At 44.8% G+C, this 18545-nt stretch overlaps 1 protein-coding gene across 3 annotated transcripts in view; it reads right to left on the bottom strand.

The window, feature by feature from the left end:
- Window positions 1-10957, bottom strand: part of MMP16 (matrix metallopeptidase 16) — a 172614-nt gene extending 161657 nt beyond the window's left edge. Inside the window, exon 1 of one of the 3 annotated variants that reach the window (XM_053395711.1) lies at window positions 10050-10957. In XM_053395711.1, the coding sequence (XP_053251686.1) occupies window positions 10050-10181 (132 nt within the window). In that variant the 5' untranslated portion in view covers window positions 10182-10957. The remainder of the gene's footprint in view (window positions 1-10049) is intronic. The other 2 variants (XM_053395712.1, XM_053395713.1) reach the window with 2 other exon arrangements.
- Between the last annotated feature and the right edge of the window lie 7588 nt (window positions 10958-18545).

Genomic DNA, 18545 nt, shown 5'->3' with positions numbered 1-18545 from the left:
ACACAGAAATCATTACTACATAATTAGTGAAGTAGCAGTTCTAAATGTTACTACTAGCATTAATGCTAAATGTGAATTCTTTGAAGATGGGAATCCTTAAATACCATCACCAGTATGTTAAAATATGCTTACAACGAATGACAATAAGCAGCAGTGTGGTGTGAATGGTTGCCAAGCAACCAAATAAGTGAAATAAACACCATCAAAATAGCATACAACCTCCATTCAAAAGATAAAGCTCTTGGCACAATTATTTCTTATGAGCCACCCAGTGCACATATGTTATTGGGGGTGGGGGCTGTACAGTATTTTTTAATGTAAATTTTCCTAAAGTAATGTTATCTGGAGATGTTATCAAAGGTCTACATTTTTGCAAAAAGATAGTTGCAGACCCACGTGCTGTGAGCCCCCAACCCCAGACCATGCATGTATCTGAATAGCCTCTCGTGACAATGATCTTTGTTTCAAATTAGGCCACAACTGTACTGATTACAGATGGCTTAGGCTTAGGCACTGGGCGTAACCTGGTCAGGGCCTTCTTACCCATAGGGACTAGAGGTGCAGGGCACCCGGGTGCCGGGCTCTCAGGGGCGCCAGGCCGAGAGTCCAGGGCCCAAGAGTTGAGTCTAGAGAAGAGGCCGCCCATCGGTTGGAGTGTCACAGTGGGCTCTTCTGCTGCGGGTGGCTCTGCACCACGAGTTCAGGGGCAACTGAGCCAGCGAGACGCTGAGGCAGCCGGCCAGCTCTGCCCTCCTGCGTACCTGGGACTGGGCAACCTGGGGGGGGGATGCCGGGCAGATCTTTCCATCCCGGCGCCGCATATGCTTGAGACAGCCCTGAACCTGGTTCATCCAGCCTGCCTGCTGGAAGATTTCCATGAGGATTTCCATGAGGAAGTCTGCCTGCTGGAAGATTTCCATGAGTCTGAGTCAATGGCAAGGAAGTACTATGACATACATCAAATTGGTAAGACACCCCAAACTTGCCTTTGGAGGAGTGCTATGGCCCTAGCCCCAACTGGGCATCCAGATAGGAGTGTCCCCTCCAGGATCCCTTTAATGGGATACCCCATTCTCTTCAAGGGGCAGCCAGAGGCTTACAACCTCCCCTCCAACTGTGACTTATTTGGCCTTATATGCCAAAGTTGTTATGAGGAAGGCCAAACCCCCAGGACAGCCAACAGACCTGAAGAACAACTTACCTCCTGGCCCCAAATATGATGACGATCACAGGGTCCAGGTCGGTTCCTTCATCTCACTCAGCAGTGTCAACAAGTATATAGATAAGGTTGATCCAGTTGACATCATATACTTAGGCTTTCAAAACACTTTTGACAAGATACCTATTAGGGTTCTTTAAGGGTGTCAACAAGCATATCAACATAAGTGATTCGGTTGACATAGCATACTTGGAATTTCAAAAAGCTTTCAACAAATTATCTCACCAAAGTCTGAGTAGTCTGAGCAGTCATGGAATAAGAGACATTGCAAAAGGAAACACAGAGTAGGAATAGGTGAACAGTTCTCCAAATGGAGAGCTGTGAGGAAGGGGAGTTCCCCAATGATCTGTATAGGGACCTATACTTTTTAACTTGTTCAGAAATGAGTTACAGTTAGGGGTGAGCAGTGATGTGGCCAAGTTTGCTGGTGGTGCTAGATTGCTCAGAGTCCTTAAAACAATGAGACTGTGAAGAACTCCAAAAGGATCTCTCAAATCAAGTGAATGGGCAGTAAAATGGCAAGTGCAATTCAATGCAGGCAAGTGAAAAAGGATCCACATTGCAGGCAAAAATCATTTTACATACATGCTTATGGGGTCTGAACAGAGAAGAGACTGACAAGGAATAAGACCTTGGGGTCCTAGTGGATAGCATAATGAGTGCTTCAACCCAAAGTGAGGCAGTTGTGAAAAAGGCAAATTCCATGCTAGGGATCATTAGGAAAGGACGTGAAAATAAAATTGCCAATAACATAACACTATTATACAAAGAATGTTGAGACTAGACTTGGAATACTGTGTTCAGTTCTGGCCATCTCCCCTCAAAAAGACTATTGTAGAGATGGAAAATGTCCAAAAAAGGGCAACCAAAATGATCAATGAGATAGCACAAGTCCCTTAGGAGAAAAGTTTGGGGCTTTTTACTTTAGAGAAAAGCAAATAAGAGGAGACACGATAGTAGACACATAAAATTTTGTATGGTGTGGGAAAGTGGTCAGAGAAAAGCTCCTTCCTTCTTTTATACCAGTACAATTCATGGACAGCCAACAAAGAAAGCTAAATGTTGGACAGTTCAGGACAGAGAAAAGAAAGTACTTCTTTACACTGTGCAACTACACTGTGCAAACTTGACTAGATCATGGATAGCGAGAGTTGAGCCCCTGGTCAAGAAGAACAATGTTGCAGGACCAGAATCAAGAAACCATTTCCAATCATTTTGGAAACCAGCTTCAACTTCACAATTTGAGAATAGGTCCAATAATGAGCACAGTTCCTTCTAACAGGCATTACTACCATCTCAGGGTGGAATGCATGAAGAAGAGCAACATGAAGACAGTTAATATGCTCCAAAATTCATAAGAAACAGGATATTCTTCACTTCTTCTTTTGAGTTTCCTGGGATGGTTTTTAATAAGCTCTCATTAGAATACTTCAGCATCCCAACGTCCTAATAATAACACACCAAAAAGTGAAGAGGGGTGTTGCTAACCCAATTTCTCCATACTTATTCCTAACAGAAATAGTGGCTCAAAAGCGCACACATAGCTTTCAGACTTTTACTTGGAATTAAGTCCCATTTAGTTCAGTGAGACTTACTTCCAGCTAAATGTGCTTTAACATACTTTACTTGGAAAAAACTTCAATTTTAAAATTGACACAGATAATTTATTGGTAAATATGCATAGGGATCAGGGTGTTAGATAAATGCAGAAACCTAGAAAGGTCATGTGTAGCAATTCAGTAACAGCAGACCATTAATTGTGAAGTCTGTTAGCAGTGAAAAACAAGGAAGTTTGCAGCCACTGTTTGCCACGGGGAAGAAAATTCTACATTTTTGACAGCATTTCTCAGAGGTTTTGATTCCACTGTGTTATGTTCCATAATAAGCAATTAAACTGCCACGATTATTAAAAGGGGAAGTTTAAAGTCACTTAAGGAACTGCTTGTAGAAAAGCAAGGCTTGCTTTGAAAATCTCACTGGATTGCTCCTAAGTATTTACCAATGATGTATATGCAAGGCGGAACAACAGAAATAACATTGTGGTGGGAAATGGAAGCAAAGCTCTCAATCCTAACCATGTTTAATTAAAAGTAGGTGTCACTGCATACACAGAAAGTTAAGGATGTGACCTCTCAGCAACTACCGGATTTTCAGTTAATATTGACTCCTATAGGGGTTGACACCAGCACATCTAATTATAATGATATAGATTTATGAGGATTCTATGGAATTTTGACTTTCATGCAACTGTGATAAACCGGGGAGCAAACACTGGGCTAGAAAATAGCAACACATCTGATCAACTCTGATAAGAATTACCTCCAGACAACTAGGCTTTGAAATTTTATGAAATTTGGGGGACGGGGGCTATTTCTTAATTTCAAAAATGAATGATAAGTCAAGGTGACAGATGGGCTAATAACTTTTGTAGATTTGCAAGGCTCTGGAATTAAACTTCCCATCATGTATTTTTAACTTGATAAATGTGTAATCCAAGCCTCACCAAGAAGTTGGCTGAGAGTTTATGTGCTGCTCTGCTGGCAGAGAAGGCAGGATGATGGTGTAATGACACTTATATCACTGCAAGCCCACATGTCAGTAAAAAAACTCCACCAGCACAGATGTTCTTCTGGATGAGTAGCGGGATAATAAGATATGGAAGGGGAATAGGAGAGGTGGGTGTTGGCACATTACATCCAAAGTCCTTTCACTTCCTTGGCATTCCCACAAAAATGGCACGCCTCTCACTGTAGCCAACAGGTTGTAAGAAAAGCAAAATGGCAGTAACTTGACATGGCAGTTTCTCTGCCAGTAGTCCTCTTCTCCCACTGCTGGAAATGTGCAATAGCCAAACCCTGCCCATGCTCCTAAAGTCTCTTATTTATTATTAGGGATTACAAGCAAGTTCAGGTTGCCAAATCTACAGAGGAACATGAAATACTGATCTATGGACACTGCAGTCCAAGTCATTGCCTGCCCCCATGTTTCACGGCACTGCAATTTGTTGTTGCACCATATATCATGCATGTTAACAGCAGCATCCGCATTTTCTAATAGACCCACAACTCCTTTCTGTAGCAAAAAAAGAGCAAACATGATTTTGCCACACAACCCACCAGCCTCAGAGCACACAGGGGAACCATGCTGGGAGAACCATGACTAGGCTTCTTCTTCTTCCTCTTTTGTCCTTGCATTATCTCCTATTCTAAAAATGTGTAACAAGTGCCATCTTCAAGAGGTTTTTATTTTATTTTATGCGAACCAGTTCAAGGTTTCCATCAAGGAAGAGATATATTAAATAAATAACTAGGTATCATCAAATAAGTAGAATAATGTGGTATTTCCACCCTCACTAAAGCTGGTTAGAAGAAGACGAGAGTCTTCTTCTCATTTAATAATCTCCCTTCCTCAACCTGGCTATTATGCCACTGTTAGAGAGTGGTCTGCCTCCCAATGCTCTGGCTGGCATCAGTCAGGTAGTTGACTTTGACCTATATCCTCCCTGTTCACTACATCCTTCTGATGAGGCAAGTTCTTCCTTGCAGCAGTCAGTGGAGTGGGGTTGCTTATCTGGCTTCCCAACATGGAAGTTGCTGCCCGTAACTAAGCAGGAGAGGGGTGAGGCAGCAGGGAGGTTGGCATAGCACAGGCTCAGCAGCAGAGCCAATCCAATGCTACTGTGCCATGCCAACTTTCCCCTCTCAGTCTACTGGCAGCAACCTCAGCACTGGGAAGCCACCCACACTGCCACACTGGTAGCTACTCCTTCCTTGCCGATTTCATGCTACTATGAATTACTTTTTATGTTGCCATAGTACTCTAGATTTGCTCTGCGGCAGCAGACTAACACAATCTACCCTGTAAAATTGACTCTTAAGCCCAATCGTTGAACAAACTCGAGTGTAACAAACATTCAAGGATGACTTGACTCTTTGCGATGGCGTTAACCATCCATTCAACCAACCAAATCAGGACACAGAGTATTCAAGAGTAACAATTAAGCATGATGCCCCCAGTTCAAGAGCCTGCTTTCACACATATTGTTGTGTGCACCCAAACCAAATCCTCATTCATTTCAGAGACAGCAGATTTCTGCACACAATCAAATGAACAGATGAATCTAAAGCTCTTAAATCAATGGCACAGCCCTACATAACATGCAGATTAATTAGTTTATCATTTAAAATGATAAATTGCGGTCAAGGCCAAGACTGCCAATTCTGTATACCAAGTTCTGAACTGCCAGTGTTTATCGCTCTACTGAACAGGATTTCACATTGTCTATTGCATAGCCTTTTTATGTGACTAACAATACAGAAGTATGTGTCACAACCAGAGGTGGACCTAACTGCTCCGGCACCCGAAGTGGCAGGGGTGGGACGAACTGCCCATGGGCGCGCCGTGGTGATCCGCCCATGAGGGTGCCGCGGTGAGCTGCCCATGGAGTCCGCCTGGCGGACACAAGCCCCACGCTGCCATTTTGGGCATTGCGGGGCCCTGAGCACTGTGTCACTCCCAAGAGAGATGCGTGGCTTGGGCACGCTGCAGGCCAGACCCCGTGGTAAGTGCCGCCCCCCACAGTGTGTCATTTTGTCACCCCCTCAGGGGTGACACCCAGGGTGGGACACATACCCCGCACCCCCTTCCTATGCCCCTGGTCACAACCACATCACTGAGGACTACCCCCTTAACAATGTCAACAATTATTTGATGATACTGAATACTGACATTTTTAGAGCTCTCACCTAGCAGAATTTGAAGCTGCAACTCCAACAGGACATACAAAGAAAGGCATATACACATACACATAGTAATCTGAGCTCCAGTAATTCTAGAAAAATATCACTAAAATACGAGATGGAAACCAGAAGAATCAGCCATTTCCAGATCAGGTATGGAGAGTACATGTTTGGAAGCCTCCTGCTAAAACCAAGTAATTGTGTCATGTTATACTCATCTACTCAAAGGTAAGGCACACTGAGTTCAATGGTGCTTGATCCAATGTAAGTATAGAACTGCAGCCTAAGGGTTATAGCCAATGTTAGTTCTACTCAGAGTAGACCCATTGAAAATAATCACCATGACTTCAATCACTAACTTCAATCAGTCTTGTTGGCATTCATCTGCCTCAAGAGACAATGGGGTGCGCCTCCAGGGGTGAAGTCAAATTGCTGTGTTAACAATACCTAAATGACCTCCCTGGGGCACAAGCCTGGGCAGTGTGTATGGAGGTCCTGGGCTGCCCAGATGACAAGACCCCGCTCTCAGCCTCACTGATGTGGTCCAAAGGAAAGCATAGCCATATGTTTGGCACCAGATGGCTGCAGGAGTTGCCTGAAGGAGGAGCACAAGTGGCCACCCAACTGTCTGAGGGACTCCATTCTGTAGGGTTTACTCTCTTAGCATTTTCATCTCCCGAAGATACCCCGCAAGGCAATGGAGGTTTGGGAGCAAAGTTTTCCTTCTCCTAGATGGACTACCTTCCCAGGTTGAAGAGCCCCATCTGCCCCTCGCTTCCCACTACAGCATGTGCAGAAACTACCTTCAGTCGGTCTACTCTGATTAAAACCTAGCTGGGTAGAACCCAGTGTTTACAAAAACAGATATTCACCATAAACCATGTCTGTATGTGCAACAGGTGGTGAGTGTGTGTGTACGCGCCCTCCTTTCAGTATTTGTTTTAATGCTACAAGAATGACCAAACAACAATATAAATAACACAGATCCATGTTGAAGTGGCCCTAGTGAAATTAAATTCCATTTCCTATGCTACCAACCATGTGAGCTTAGCCTCCATAAATCCATTACAATGGACTCTGGTCTACAGCAGCCCCTTCACTTCTATGTTTGTTTAAATTGCTCCTGGAACAGAATTTGCTGTGCTCAAGTAGGGATGGGTTCTCCGTGATTTATTGTCCTGTGCAAGTGTTTTATGGGTCTGGTGCTGACACAGAGAAATCCATGGCACAGAGTCACCTAAATGCTGCCAAGTCCTTCCTTAGCCTCACGTTCCCTCTGCATTGTGGCTCCGGCTACTCCAGGGTGGTTTTTTTTTTTTTTTACAACAACAAATGGCACTTGAAAAGCTCTCAGCCTTACTGAGAGATAAATGTAAATTAATTTCCCTTCAGCCTGGTAGCAGAGACCATGCTGATCTCAAGGAGGCAGAAGACGATAAGGCAGGACACCGCGCTTTGCTCTCAAGAGATTTATTCCAGGACCAGAGAAATCCCAGCCACCTGCTCCCCAGACAACCAAGTGTGCTAGCCTCCAGGAATGGCAAAGATCCTTCTATGCCTGGATTATTCCACTTTAGCTTTCGAAATGGCCTACAGAACAGAGTGGTGGTGGCTAATGTCTACTAGGAGGGCATGGCTGCTAACTGTAGGCAGAGCCAGAAGTAAGAACTGAATACACACCCTCTCCACACCTCTCTTTTTCAGGTGGCCAGAGGCAAAAAATAAAAAAGGAGAGGGTCCTTTGTTGAACAAAATCGAACTCTTTAATTTCACAGATTCAGGTAGGTAGCTGTGTTGGTCTGACGCAGTTGAAATATACATATATTGTCCAGTAGCACCTTAGAGTTTGTTCTAGGTATAAGTTTTCGTGTGTATCTGAAGAAGTGTGCATGCACATGAAAGCTTATACCTAGAACAAAATTAGTTTGTCTCTAAGGTGCTACTGGACAATTTTATATACAGTATGTTTAGATACAGATATAGATATAGATATAGAATTTCACACTTTCACACATGACCTTCCAATTATACACTGGCTCTGAAGCACGACCATGAAACATTGTATCAGGAAGCAGGAAAACACTAAACCCACTTCTCCAACTTTTCTTCATTCATAGTTTTCCCTCCGTACTTCACTGCAAGTCTAGTTTCTCCCCCTTGCTACTTACTGGTGTCTTCCTAGATTCCCTAAACTATCCTCTCACTCCTCATGTCCTAGCACCATCTGCTGCTGGCCTGCGTCCTGCAGAGTAGGCAGCTGGCACAGCAACTAGCTGTGGCAGGAGGAAATGCTCCTGGAGCTGGAAAGCCTACCTGACTCCCTGCATGTGGCACTATCTAGGCGTGATGCTATTGGGTGGCTTTCCCCCCCTCCCCCTTGGCAGTCTCCTCCACTTCTCATTGGAAGAATGAGCGTAAAGAGGGGAATAAAGGATGTTCTCGAGAGCAGAATGAGTTTTGCTAAGTGGCACTCCCGCCACAGTCAGCTCCAAGAGCCATAACCAGAATTAGGCCAAAGGGTGTCAGGCATTGCTCACACCTTTCAGCCTAGCCGTATGACAAGACATCGGGGGAAAGAGTTGGCAATACAGGGTTGTGGGAGGAAGCCAAAATGAAATATAGCCAAGACAGAATAGCCAGGTTAGCCCTGAAATAATAGATAAATGTGACCAGGTTTGGGAAATTCAGTCATAGACAAGTATCCTTAGAAGAGAAAGACAAATTATATTATTGACATACACAGAAAATGTGAGTCTTGTGTGGTCAGACTAAAGAGAGTCTCCTCTTGTGGCTAAAAAAAGGGGGGGGCACACATCCAGAGAAAGGCTTGAGATCCTGAGAGCCAGAAGTACAGGAGTTTGTGTGGAAGAAAATTTCAAATGTGCATGTAAGAGACACTTTGGGTCTGAAGAAGCACTGGGGTCAGCAAAGGATTGAGCTGCAGGTGTGTAATCAGTAAGACAGATCAAGTCTCATACAGGAATGGGAGTTATTATGGTTTGTGTGGTCTCTTTCAACTCCTGAACCAGCAGCAGTGGGTGAGCAAGATGAAAGGAGGCCATGCATAAGGATGATAGCATAAGGGACAAACTGGGACTGATTTGACAGACAGATGGACAGACATTATGGTGCGAAGCATATGAGAAAAGGACAAAAGCTGAGAAAATGCTGCACACTTAATAATCAACCACACTTAGGCTGTGACTCTATACACACGTTAAGTGCAGGCAAGCCCCACCGAACTCAATAGGCATTACTGCTGAGTAGACATGTACAGGGTTTATGCTGCAAAAGCCAGATCCAGTGTCTATACATTGGGCTGAGGCTAAAAACTGGGGGCGTAGTAGGGTGTGGATCCCAGCTGAAGTCTAGCCGTGAACCCAGAGCAGATCCTCTCCAGATGCTGTTCACCTTCTCACATTTTAACTAACTTCACAAAGTTCCTCTCCACCTCTTAACAACGCCCGCCTCCCTTCACCGCCCCGTTTGCAGCTGCCTGAGGGGACATCCGTTTAGCCATTACAGCAGCCCCTGGAGCAAAAGTCCACAGAAACGTTTCAAAGTGACAAAAGAAACCTTGTCCTGTTCACTGAATGCCTTTTCCCTCTCCACTTTCATTTAAACAACAACGCCCTGATCTTAGCAATATAAATTCATGCCCCCTCCCCAACTTAAACCCCCATTCTACTTTTAACCTACCACCCGTCACGTATGGATGCATGCGCGTTTTGGAGAGGTCCACTTCACCACCACCCCGATCTCTTTTTAAAGTAGGGGAGGGAGAGTAATGCCAGGGCGCAATGGTGAATCCCCCGGAGCCCAGCATCGTGGCTTTCCGCCGTCCTGGGCATCAAGGGATCCTGAGACCAAGAGGCGGCTCACCAGAAACGGGAAACTCTGTTGGCTGCAGGAAGGAAAAGCGTCCTGGCTGCGCTCGCAGAAGCGACTGCTGGGGAGGTTTGGGATTTCTCCTACACCCTATTATTTTTTATTTTATTTATTTATTTCTGCACGTTGAATGAATGCAAGAAGCAACCCAGAAAAGAGAGGAAACACACACACAGAGAGACATAGATGTGCATAGATCTTACCTCTACATTGAAATACTGCTCCGCTCTGCACCCAGTAGCCCATAAAATCCAAAGCAAGGCTTGCAAGAAAAACACCCTGGAATGATGCACGAAATCCCCCCGGCTTGCAGTGCTGAAGGCGAGTAAGATCATAGTGAACTGTGCTTCAATGGAGAAGGCAGAGACGGCGGGCGAGCGGGAGAGAGAGAGAGAGCGCGCGCTCCTTGCCTTCGCTGCCTTCCTCCTCCTTCTCCACCTCCTTCTCCCTCTTCTCTCTCTCTCCCCTTCCGAACAGCCAAAACAAAAACAGAACACGCACACTCGGGTGGGTTTTTCTCTCTCTCTCAAAGGGGAGAAGAGGGGAGGGGGAGAGATTCCCCTCGCGCTGTCGAGGAGGAACAGCTCGACGCAGGTTCACCTCCAGAGGCAGCAGGAGGAGGAGGAGGAGGAGGAGGAGGGGAGAGGAGACCCTTCAGTCCAGGACGCGGCGCGGCGGCATCGAGCTCGGTCAGCTCTTCCACATCCTCCTCCTCCTCGCTCGTCCCGTCCGGGAGGGAACGCGGCGTCCAAGTGCAGCTGCGGCTCCGGCGAGGCGCCTCGTTTGCACAGCAACCGCCTGTCTCCGCCTCCGCCTCCGCCTCCTCGGGCTGCGGCCCCTCCTCCGGCTCGCCAAGGCCTCCTCGGCTGCCTGGCCGCCCGTGCTCCGCTTCCCCGGCTGCGCTTATGCCTCTCGGCTCGCCCCGCCACTCCAGAAACGTTCATCCGTCATCTACATAACTCCTCCTCTCCTTCCCCCTCCTCCTCTCCTCCTCCTCTTCTTCCTCGCGCGGACCTGAGAGGGGACCGCCCTCCCCAGGCTCCTCCGGGGGGAAAGGAGGGGAGGAGGGGTCCGCCAGCGCCTGCGTGGATATCTGCCGCCTCGGCTCCGGCCAAGGCCAGCCCTGGACAGGGTTTGGTGGGGAGAGGCAAGGAGGAGGTTCCTTGTAGGGCTGGGTGGAGGAATAAATGGGATCGCAAAGGAAATGGGCCGCTGAAGGGGGGGGGGGAGGGGGTTTGGAAGAAACACCCACTCCCCAGAGTGAGACGCCTTTGTGCTTCAGTCCACACAATGGGAGTTAAGAGATGTCCGCTATTTTCCTTTTTTTTCCGTGTAAAAAAAAAAAGGAATCTTCTGATTGAGTCGCAAAGTCACACCTTTGTTTAGGCTCTTCTCTTTTTGTCACACAAGCACGGCAGGTAAGGTCTCTTAACACCCCGCCCCCCAATATGTATAAATATTCCAACAACAACATCCCTGTTTTGGATTTCGGGAAGCAGAGTTTGAGGACGACAAGGTTGTCAGGACTAAGGGACGAGGGAGTTACGAAGGTGGTGGAATCATCTCTTAAAGAAGCAAAGAGGGGAAGATGAAAGGGCGTGAGTTGCCTTGATCTTAGCAGAGACAAAAGGCGAGGGTTGCGCTCAACGGCGTTAAACTCCCCTTGACTTTATTTCTCAGTAAACGCTCAGGTTGCTGCAGGCAGGGAATGGGGACGTGTTAACAAGGTTTTAGGTAGGAAACAACGGTGACCGTTGTAAAGAAAACAATGATTCACACAGCTTTGGAGCAGAAGCAAAGGGTTAAATCTTTCACTGTGTAGCAATGGGGGGGAACTGCCTTAAGGTTGTAGAACTGCCTTTCTTGGAAGTTTGCAAGGGAAGGCTGGACAGAGGCTTTGAATATATTATATCCTACTTTGCATATGAGGGTTGGACTGGGATGATTCATTGGTTCACCTGCTGCTCCCTGATGGTTACCTGGATGGAAGAAGGAGTGTCTTGAGAAGAGGCTGTTCCATTTTGTTTCATTGGAATGTGATGATACAAGGAACAGACACACTTCTCCACACTGCTTACGAATTCTTCTTATATCTCCTGACTTCCCCTGGCCACCCTCTTCCCTAGTAAAGGTAAAGGGACCCCTGACCATTAGATCCAGTCGTGACCGACTCTGGGGTTGCGGTGCTCATCTCGCTTTATTGGCCAAGGGAGCCGGTGTACAGCTTCCGGGTCATGTGGCCAGCATGACTAAGCTGCCTCTGGCGAACCAGAGCAGCGCACGGAAACGCCGTTTACCTTCCCGTTGGAAGGTATCTACTTTTTATCTACTTGCACTTTGACGTGCTTTCGAACTGCTAGGTTGGCAGGAGCAGGGACCGAGCAATGGGAGCTCACCCCATCGCGGGGATTCAAACTGCCGACCTTCTGATCGGCAAGTCCTAGGCTCTGTGGTTTAACCCACAGCACCACCCATGTCCCTTACCTCTTCCCTAGATGCTTGCAAATTCCACTGAATGCACATAGGGTTCATTTTCATGGATACTGGGGATATTGAGCTGTGGGCTTTGGAGCTGCTATAAAACATGCAATTCTCACATCCTCTTAGTGGACTAAGAATCTGGTCCATGATGTGGGATGGTCCTATGAGAGCTCAGCCTCACAGAGAGGATATATGCTTTTTAAAAAAAATATTTTGAAAGAGACTAGGTCTTGGATGATGATATGAACTTAGCAGTGATACTAACTGGTAAAACGGTGAATGAATTTAACCTATTGATTTTTCAGACCCACCGAAACCTTTGGTTGTTATCCTTAGTTTCCAGTATATCATCCATAGAGGTCAATTTCTGTTTGCCAGTACAGTACAACTGTAAATCTTTTATTATCTCTAATATTAATTAATGATGAATTCTAGAATATAGCATTTAACAGATATTTCAGATGCACAAGTGCTTGTCATAAAATGATTGGCAGTCAAATCCTCAGCCAGTCCTGTGTATCAAAATTTACTGAAATAAGGCAATGAAGATTCCAGATTCAGTCTGACATCAAGTGTCTCATATGCGACTGGGTGAAATAAAACTGCGAACAAAGTAGCAATAAAAAAAACTGCTTGCATCTGTGTATCACAGAGCAATGGCCCCTCTTGCAGAATATGTCCCTGGGATCTAGTATACGTATCCCAGGGTACATGTCCATATCTGTTATACATTTTAAGGGACATTTTACAAGCCATTTTAAGGGCACTTTATAGAATTGGAACCTTTTCCCTATACAAATTATTAGAGGCCCCCTGGCCTCATTCATCTCTTTTTCCATTTTTTAAAGGGAAAATGGCACAGGTGATATAACTTGAGAACATGCACATGGAGTGTTTTTGACCCAGAAGTTCTAAATTTTTAACAAACCCTTTTCCTGGTAGTAAGTCATTCACTTTACTTGATAGTACCTGTGCCCATGGCAAAGAGCAACAAAGTAATATGTCAGCAGCACAAGTGTTTCAGCTTTATTGACCCATCTGTAGAAAACAATCAGTTCTTCATATTTTGTATCGGTAGGATCAGATGCTGGAGGCCTAAAGTCTGTGTAACCTTGTTGCTTTACATGTGTTCAGCTGAGTGCTCTCTTCCCCACCAAGATATTTTGTTGCTATGGCAATCAAAAATATTTCCGTTACGCTCAGTTCACACACTAAGTCAGTCCCACATATTATTTCAAAGGTGATAAAATGGAGGTTGGTGATCTGGGGACACCATACAAAGAGGTTTGGGGGGGGGTTAAAAAAAATTCGCATTTTACAAAAAAAAATCTCATTTTTTAAAACACAATTGTGCATTTCCTGCAACTCATTTTTTTTAAAAATGAAGCCTTTAATGACATCATTATCTTAAATAGATATGTCTGGCCTATATAAAGTTATAGAATTGTTAGCTTCTTCCACACTAGAGGGAGATATGCATGTATTTCATATTTCATATTTAAACTGAAGTTATATCTACTACAACGTCTGCTGAGTTTTGAGTGATTTTCTTTTTTTCATTTTGCATGAAAAGATAACGTTACAAATATTTTCAGTGAAAATAATCACAACTTGAAGCAGACTTATCCTCCTTCATTTGGTTATATCTAGAGAATACACTAAATGTCCACTATGGAAACGAAATGTTCCGTTTCATGAAATGATCCAAAATGCACCAGACTGAAGTTTGTATGGATGTCATGACTGAGAATGCTGCTTTCTTTGGCAGGATCCCTTGGAGAAGAAACGTGTAGTCAGGTCAAATTCAGAATCAATGATAAGACAGTCAAAAAGTGGATCATCTGTAGTTTATGATAATATTGTTATAGGTTTGGGGTGGATGATATTGGTGTGGTCCTTCCAGCCCTGTAATTCTGTATCCAGTGATGTTTAGAATCTAGTAAAAGAAACTGTGGAACCAGTCAGACCAATCCCAATCCCTTAGCTGGCCCATTAAGTACTGCCATTTACATGTCCAAAAAGGTTGCCTTCTTGCTATTTTGACAAATAGGTGGGTCTTTTAACAGCTCACCTGGGTGAATGCCACTTCATCCTAGGATGGAGAGCATTAGGCCAAGGAGGCCTATGGGAGTGAATTTTTGCTGATGCTAGAAATTGAAGACACGGAGGCTTGTTTTGCTCTGTGCTGGAACCAAAACTATCACTTGGAGATCTCCCTATAACCTAATGGGGGAGGCAAGATCTGTTGGGATGTTAATGTTGTGAGCCCTTCCATGCTCTGTTCAGTTTGCATATATGTATAAATAAAACATATATCCTAAAGGCACCACAATCTCCATTGACCTTCATGCCAAGGAAATCGGGCCTTGCATAGGTGCAGGAACCCCCAAAGCTTCTCAACACTCAGAGATTGGGATGTGTGCAACAAAATTGATATAATTATTCCAGGAAGTCAAATGGAAACGTGGGATGGCCCAGTTGGGATGCAGGAACAGAAGGTGAAAGGAAGCAATGTTTGGGATCATTCATCAAAATCATGCAACATGGAATGAGGGGAGTGACCAAGATAGGTCCTAGCTATTGCTCTCATGATCAAAGCTGGATCTAGAAAAACAACTATTCTGTACTGCTCATGTCTAGCATTTTAAATTCACAAAGAGAAGGTCAGACATTAGCAGCAGGGAGAGGGGAAGTCATGATGGAAGAGTGAAACATAGTGATACTCATGTTCACTGGGTGTGTCCAGTACAATGCAGCCCAGGGAGTCACTTGCATTCCTAGAAGATAAAAAAACAAGGCCTGGTATGGTGTACACATAGTAGCTTTTGCAACCTTACCGTAATATTTAGGTCACAAAAAGGCAACATGCTTTCCAGGCTGCTGGATCAGTTTCCAAATAAAGACCAGGGATAAGGAATCTGCTCCCTTGAAATCTTGTTGGACTCCAACTCCCATCATTCCTGGCCATTGATTATACTGTACTAGCTGGGGATGATGGGAGTTGGAGTCTTGCAACAATTGGAGGGCCACAGGTTCCCTATCCCTGGTGTATGCCATCAGACACAGTAGTAAGCAGTTTCTGAGTCAGCTTTTTCTTCCCCTTTTGGCACTGACATTTTTATTCCTTCAAGCAGATCAGATAGCCATTCTTGGAAGAAGTCATCTGAACTATTTGGCAAGCAATCCAGTTTTGAAAGGAAAGAAATAAATGCTATGGAAAGTATATTAAAGACTTTTCTGCCCTAGCTGCACACTAGACTTTCTGCATAATTGCACAGGAGCTGTAATTGTGAGCCCTCTGAACAGTCAAATACTGGTCTGTTCAAAGTTGCTACCAGGGAACAGAGGTGGGATATACAATGCAAAATGCAGGGAATAGGTGCTAATGTAATGGTGAGTCAGATGGGAGAGGCAAGGTCATGTAGCCTTGTCGATATGGAAACAGCAATACTGATTGCATACGTCAAGTGATGGTATAGCAGCTCAGTGAGGACAGAAGAAAGGTGATGCTATTCTGAGAAAAATAGGATGAGGTAACAGAACCAAGAAAGAAGCCGGAAGTTTAAAAATCAGCATGATGTGATTCCAGGATGGAACAGGTCATGAGATCACTTATGAGAAAGGCTTTTGAGAACCATGTTATTCAAAAGGATATTTTGTTGATGCATATTTGAAATGATGCATTTGTTGGGCAGGTGGAAAGAAGATTAATGACAGGAATTCTGCCATTTGTTGTGTTCTCTATGTCCCTGGTTAGCAAAGTGCGGTGTCTTATTTTGCCTCATCTACTTAGCTGGAATATGAGTTTCTAAATTCTTTGCAGAAATGGATCACCAATGGATTATTGCCCTTCTAAAGGATATAAACAACTTATGGACATTTTAAATCAACAGAGGGGAGGAAAAAAACCCTAGTGAGTTGTGTTTTGTCTTCCAATGAATGGCCAAGGCTAGGGACTGCATATACATTTATTTATTACTTTATTACATTAGCACTCCAGCTTTCCTTCAAGGAGCTCAAGGAAGTCTACTTCCCTCCCCATTTTACCATAACAACCCTTTGGGATAGGTTAGGCAGAGAGTTTGTGACCAGCCCAAGGTCATCCAGTGAGCTCCATGGCCAACTGGAGATTTGAATCTGGACCTGCTTAGTTCTATCCAATACTCTAACCACTGCATCACACTTCACCATTTTCATTTATTCCTTTATCAGCTTTTGTCTAAGGAAGTCACTGCAATATTATTCTATTTTACCCTGTGAGGTAGGTTACATTCAACAATATGGTCAGGAAGCTTAGAGAACAAATTTCATGACTGAGCTGGCTGCAGATATTAATTCTTGCTTTTCCAATCCTCTTGACTAAAGAAAGGGATGGTGAATCTGTTTCCCTCCAGATGTTGTTAGACTCCAGCTCCCTTCAGCTGCATCCATCATGGTCAGTGGCCAGGCATGATGGGGACTGCAGTCCATCAACATCTGGAGGGCCACAAGTTCCCTATTCCTGGCTTTAAAAATATGGCCATGTCAAAATTGACAGGCAACATATTAGGCACAATGATGTCAAGATTGGCAAATTGCCTGATGTACAAATAAATAAAAGACAAACCATGGTCATTGCTAAAATGTTGGACTACAAATCTAATGTGAGAGCCTTTCCTGAAGTTGGCAAATAAGACGTATAGCAAAAATTCATTATAGGGCTGTCATGTCCAAATACAAAATTATGCCACTAATTCTGTAGATTTCATCATTCTGTTTATTGAGACATATATCTGTCATGACCTGAGAGTCCAGGATTGGGAAAGACACTGAGTCAGAGGCTATAGTGTTACCAAATAAGGAATCAAACTGACTTCCAGGCTCTAAGCCTGGTGCTGTTGATGAGGGAACCACTGAATCTGAAGCTGGCAGGCAGGAGGCCAGTGAACCAGATGCCACAGCACCAGAGTCTGTGGAACTGCCAGGATCCTCTCAGTCACCGTCCCCTGAGCCTGAAGAACAGTGCCACCCACGGTATGTTTCTAGTCCATTGTCATTGGAAGCCCAGGAGGCTATGGGATGAGAAGTGCCCGTATTTAGGCTTGGGTGTTGCCACTTACAGAGACTCTATGCCTCCAGAGGGGACAGAGACTAGGAGAGGTGGATTTGGACTAGAGACTCCAAAAGGCCTCAGTTCACTTCCAGTCCTTTTTGGAGCAAGTTGCTCAGTAGGAACTCTCCATGGTGCTGCAGCAAGTAACCTGCCTTGCCCCATGGCCTTCTCTGCAGGACCAGAGCAAGCCAGTAGCTGTACCTTCAAAGCTCAGGGAGGTTAGCAAAATGCTTTTACACCTGTTCACTGGATCTTGGACAAAAATGCTTTTGTGTGACAGCAAGCTCTGTTTTGCCACTGTGAACTCCTAAGAAGAAAATGTACATAAAACTTTTGCTCGTTCAGCAACTCTGCCACCCTAGGTGCCCAGCATGGTTCTTTGCCAGCTGGGAACAAAGAGGGTTGAAATTTTTCATAGGATGTGGTATTCCATTTTTGCTTCCTTCTAGTACCACCTGTGTGTAAATCTTTGACTGCTAAATATTACTTGCACAGATAGCCAAATACTGTGAGCTGAATGTATTGAACTTATTCTTTGTTCACATATAGCTTGTTTTGATGTTGATGATTTAAATTCATACCTTGCCCTCCCTCCCAAAGTAGTGCAAAACAGCAAATACACAAATACAAAAAGTCTAAACAATACCCATTACTAGCAGTTTTTGAATGATTTGAATCTTTTTCTGATATACCTCTTGATTTTTCAAGCTTTGCAAATCTTCTCATAGGTGTGTAGCAAACAAAACAATTTAAGAGCTCAGCAAGATGATTGAGCGGGTGGCACACCTGGAGGATGTGGACCAAGTGGATCCCTTCCAAATGGGATTCAGGCCTCATCATGGGACTGAAACTGCTTTGGTTGATGATCTCCAGCAGGCTAGGGGCAGAGGTGAAAGCTGTTTCCTAGTTCTATTGGACCGGTCAGCAGCCTTTTATACCACCAACCATGACATCCTTCTGGGCCGTCTAGAGCAGGCATAGGCAAACTCGGCCCGCCAAATGTTTTGGGACTACAACTCCCATCATCCCTAGCTAACAGGACCAGTGGTCAGGGATGATGGGAGTTGTAGTCCCAAAACATCTGGTGGGCCAAGTTTGCCTTTGCCTGGTCTAGAGGAGCTGGGAG

This window comes from Podarcis raffonei, chromosome 7, assembly GCF_027172205.1.
Source record: "Podarcis raffonei isolate rPodRaf1 chromosome 7, rPodRaf1.pri, whole genome shotgun sequence".
Taxonomy (NCBI): Eukaryota; Metazoa; Chordata; class Lepidosauria; order Squamata; family Lacertidae; genus Podarcis; species Podarcis raffonei.
Note: the sequence above shows the minus strand (reverse complement) of the source record. Positions and strands in the feature narration are given on the sequence as shown.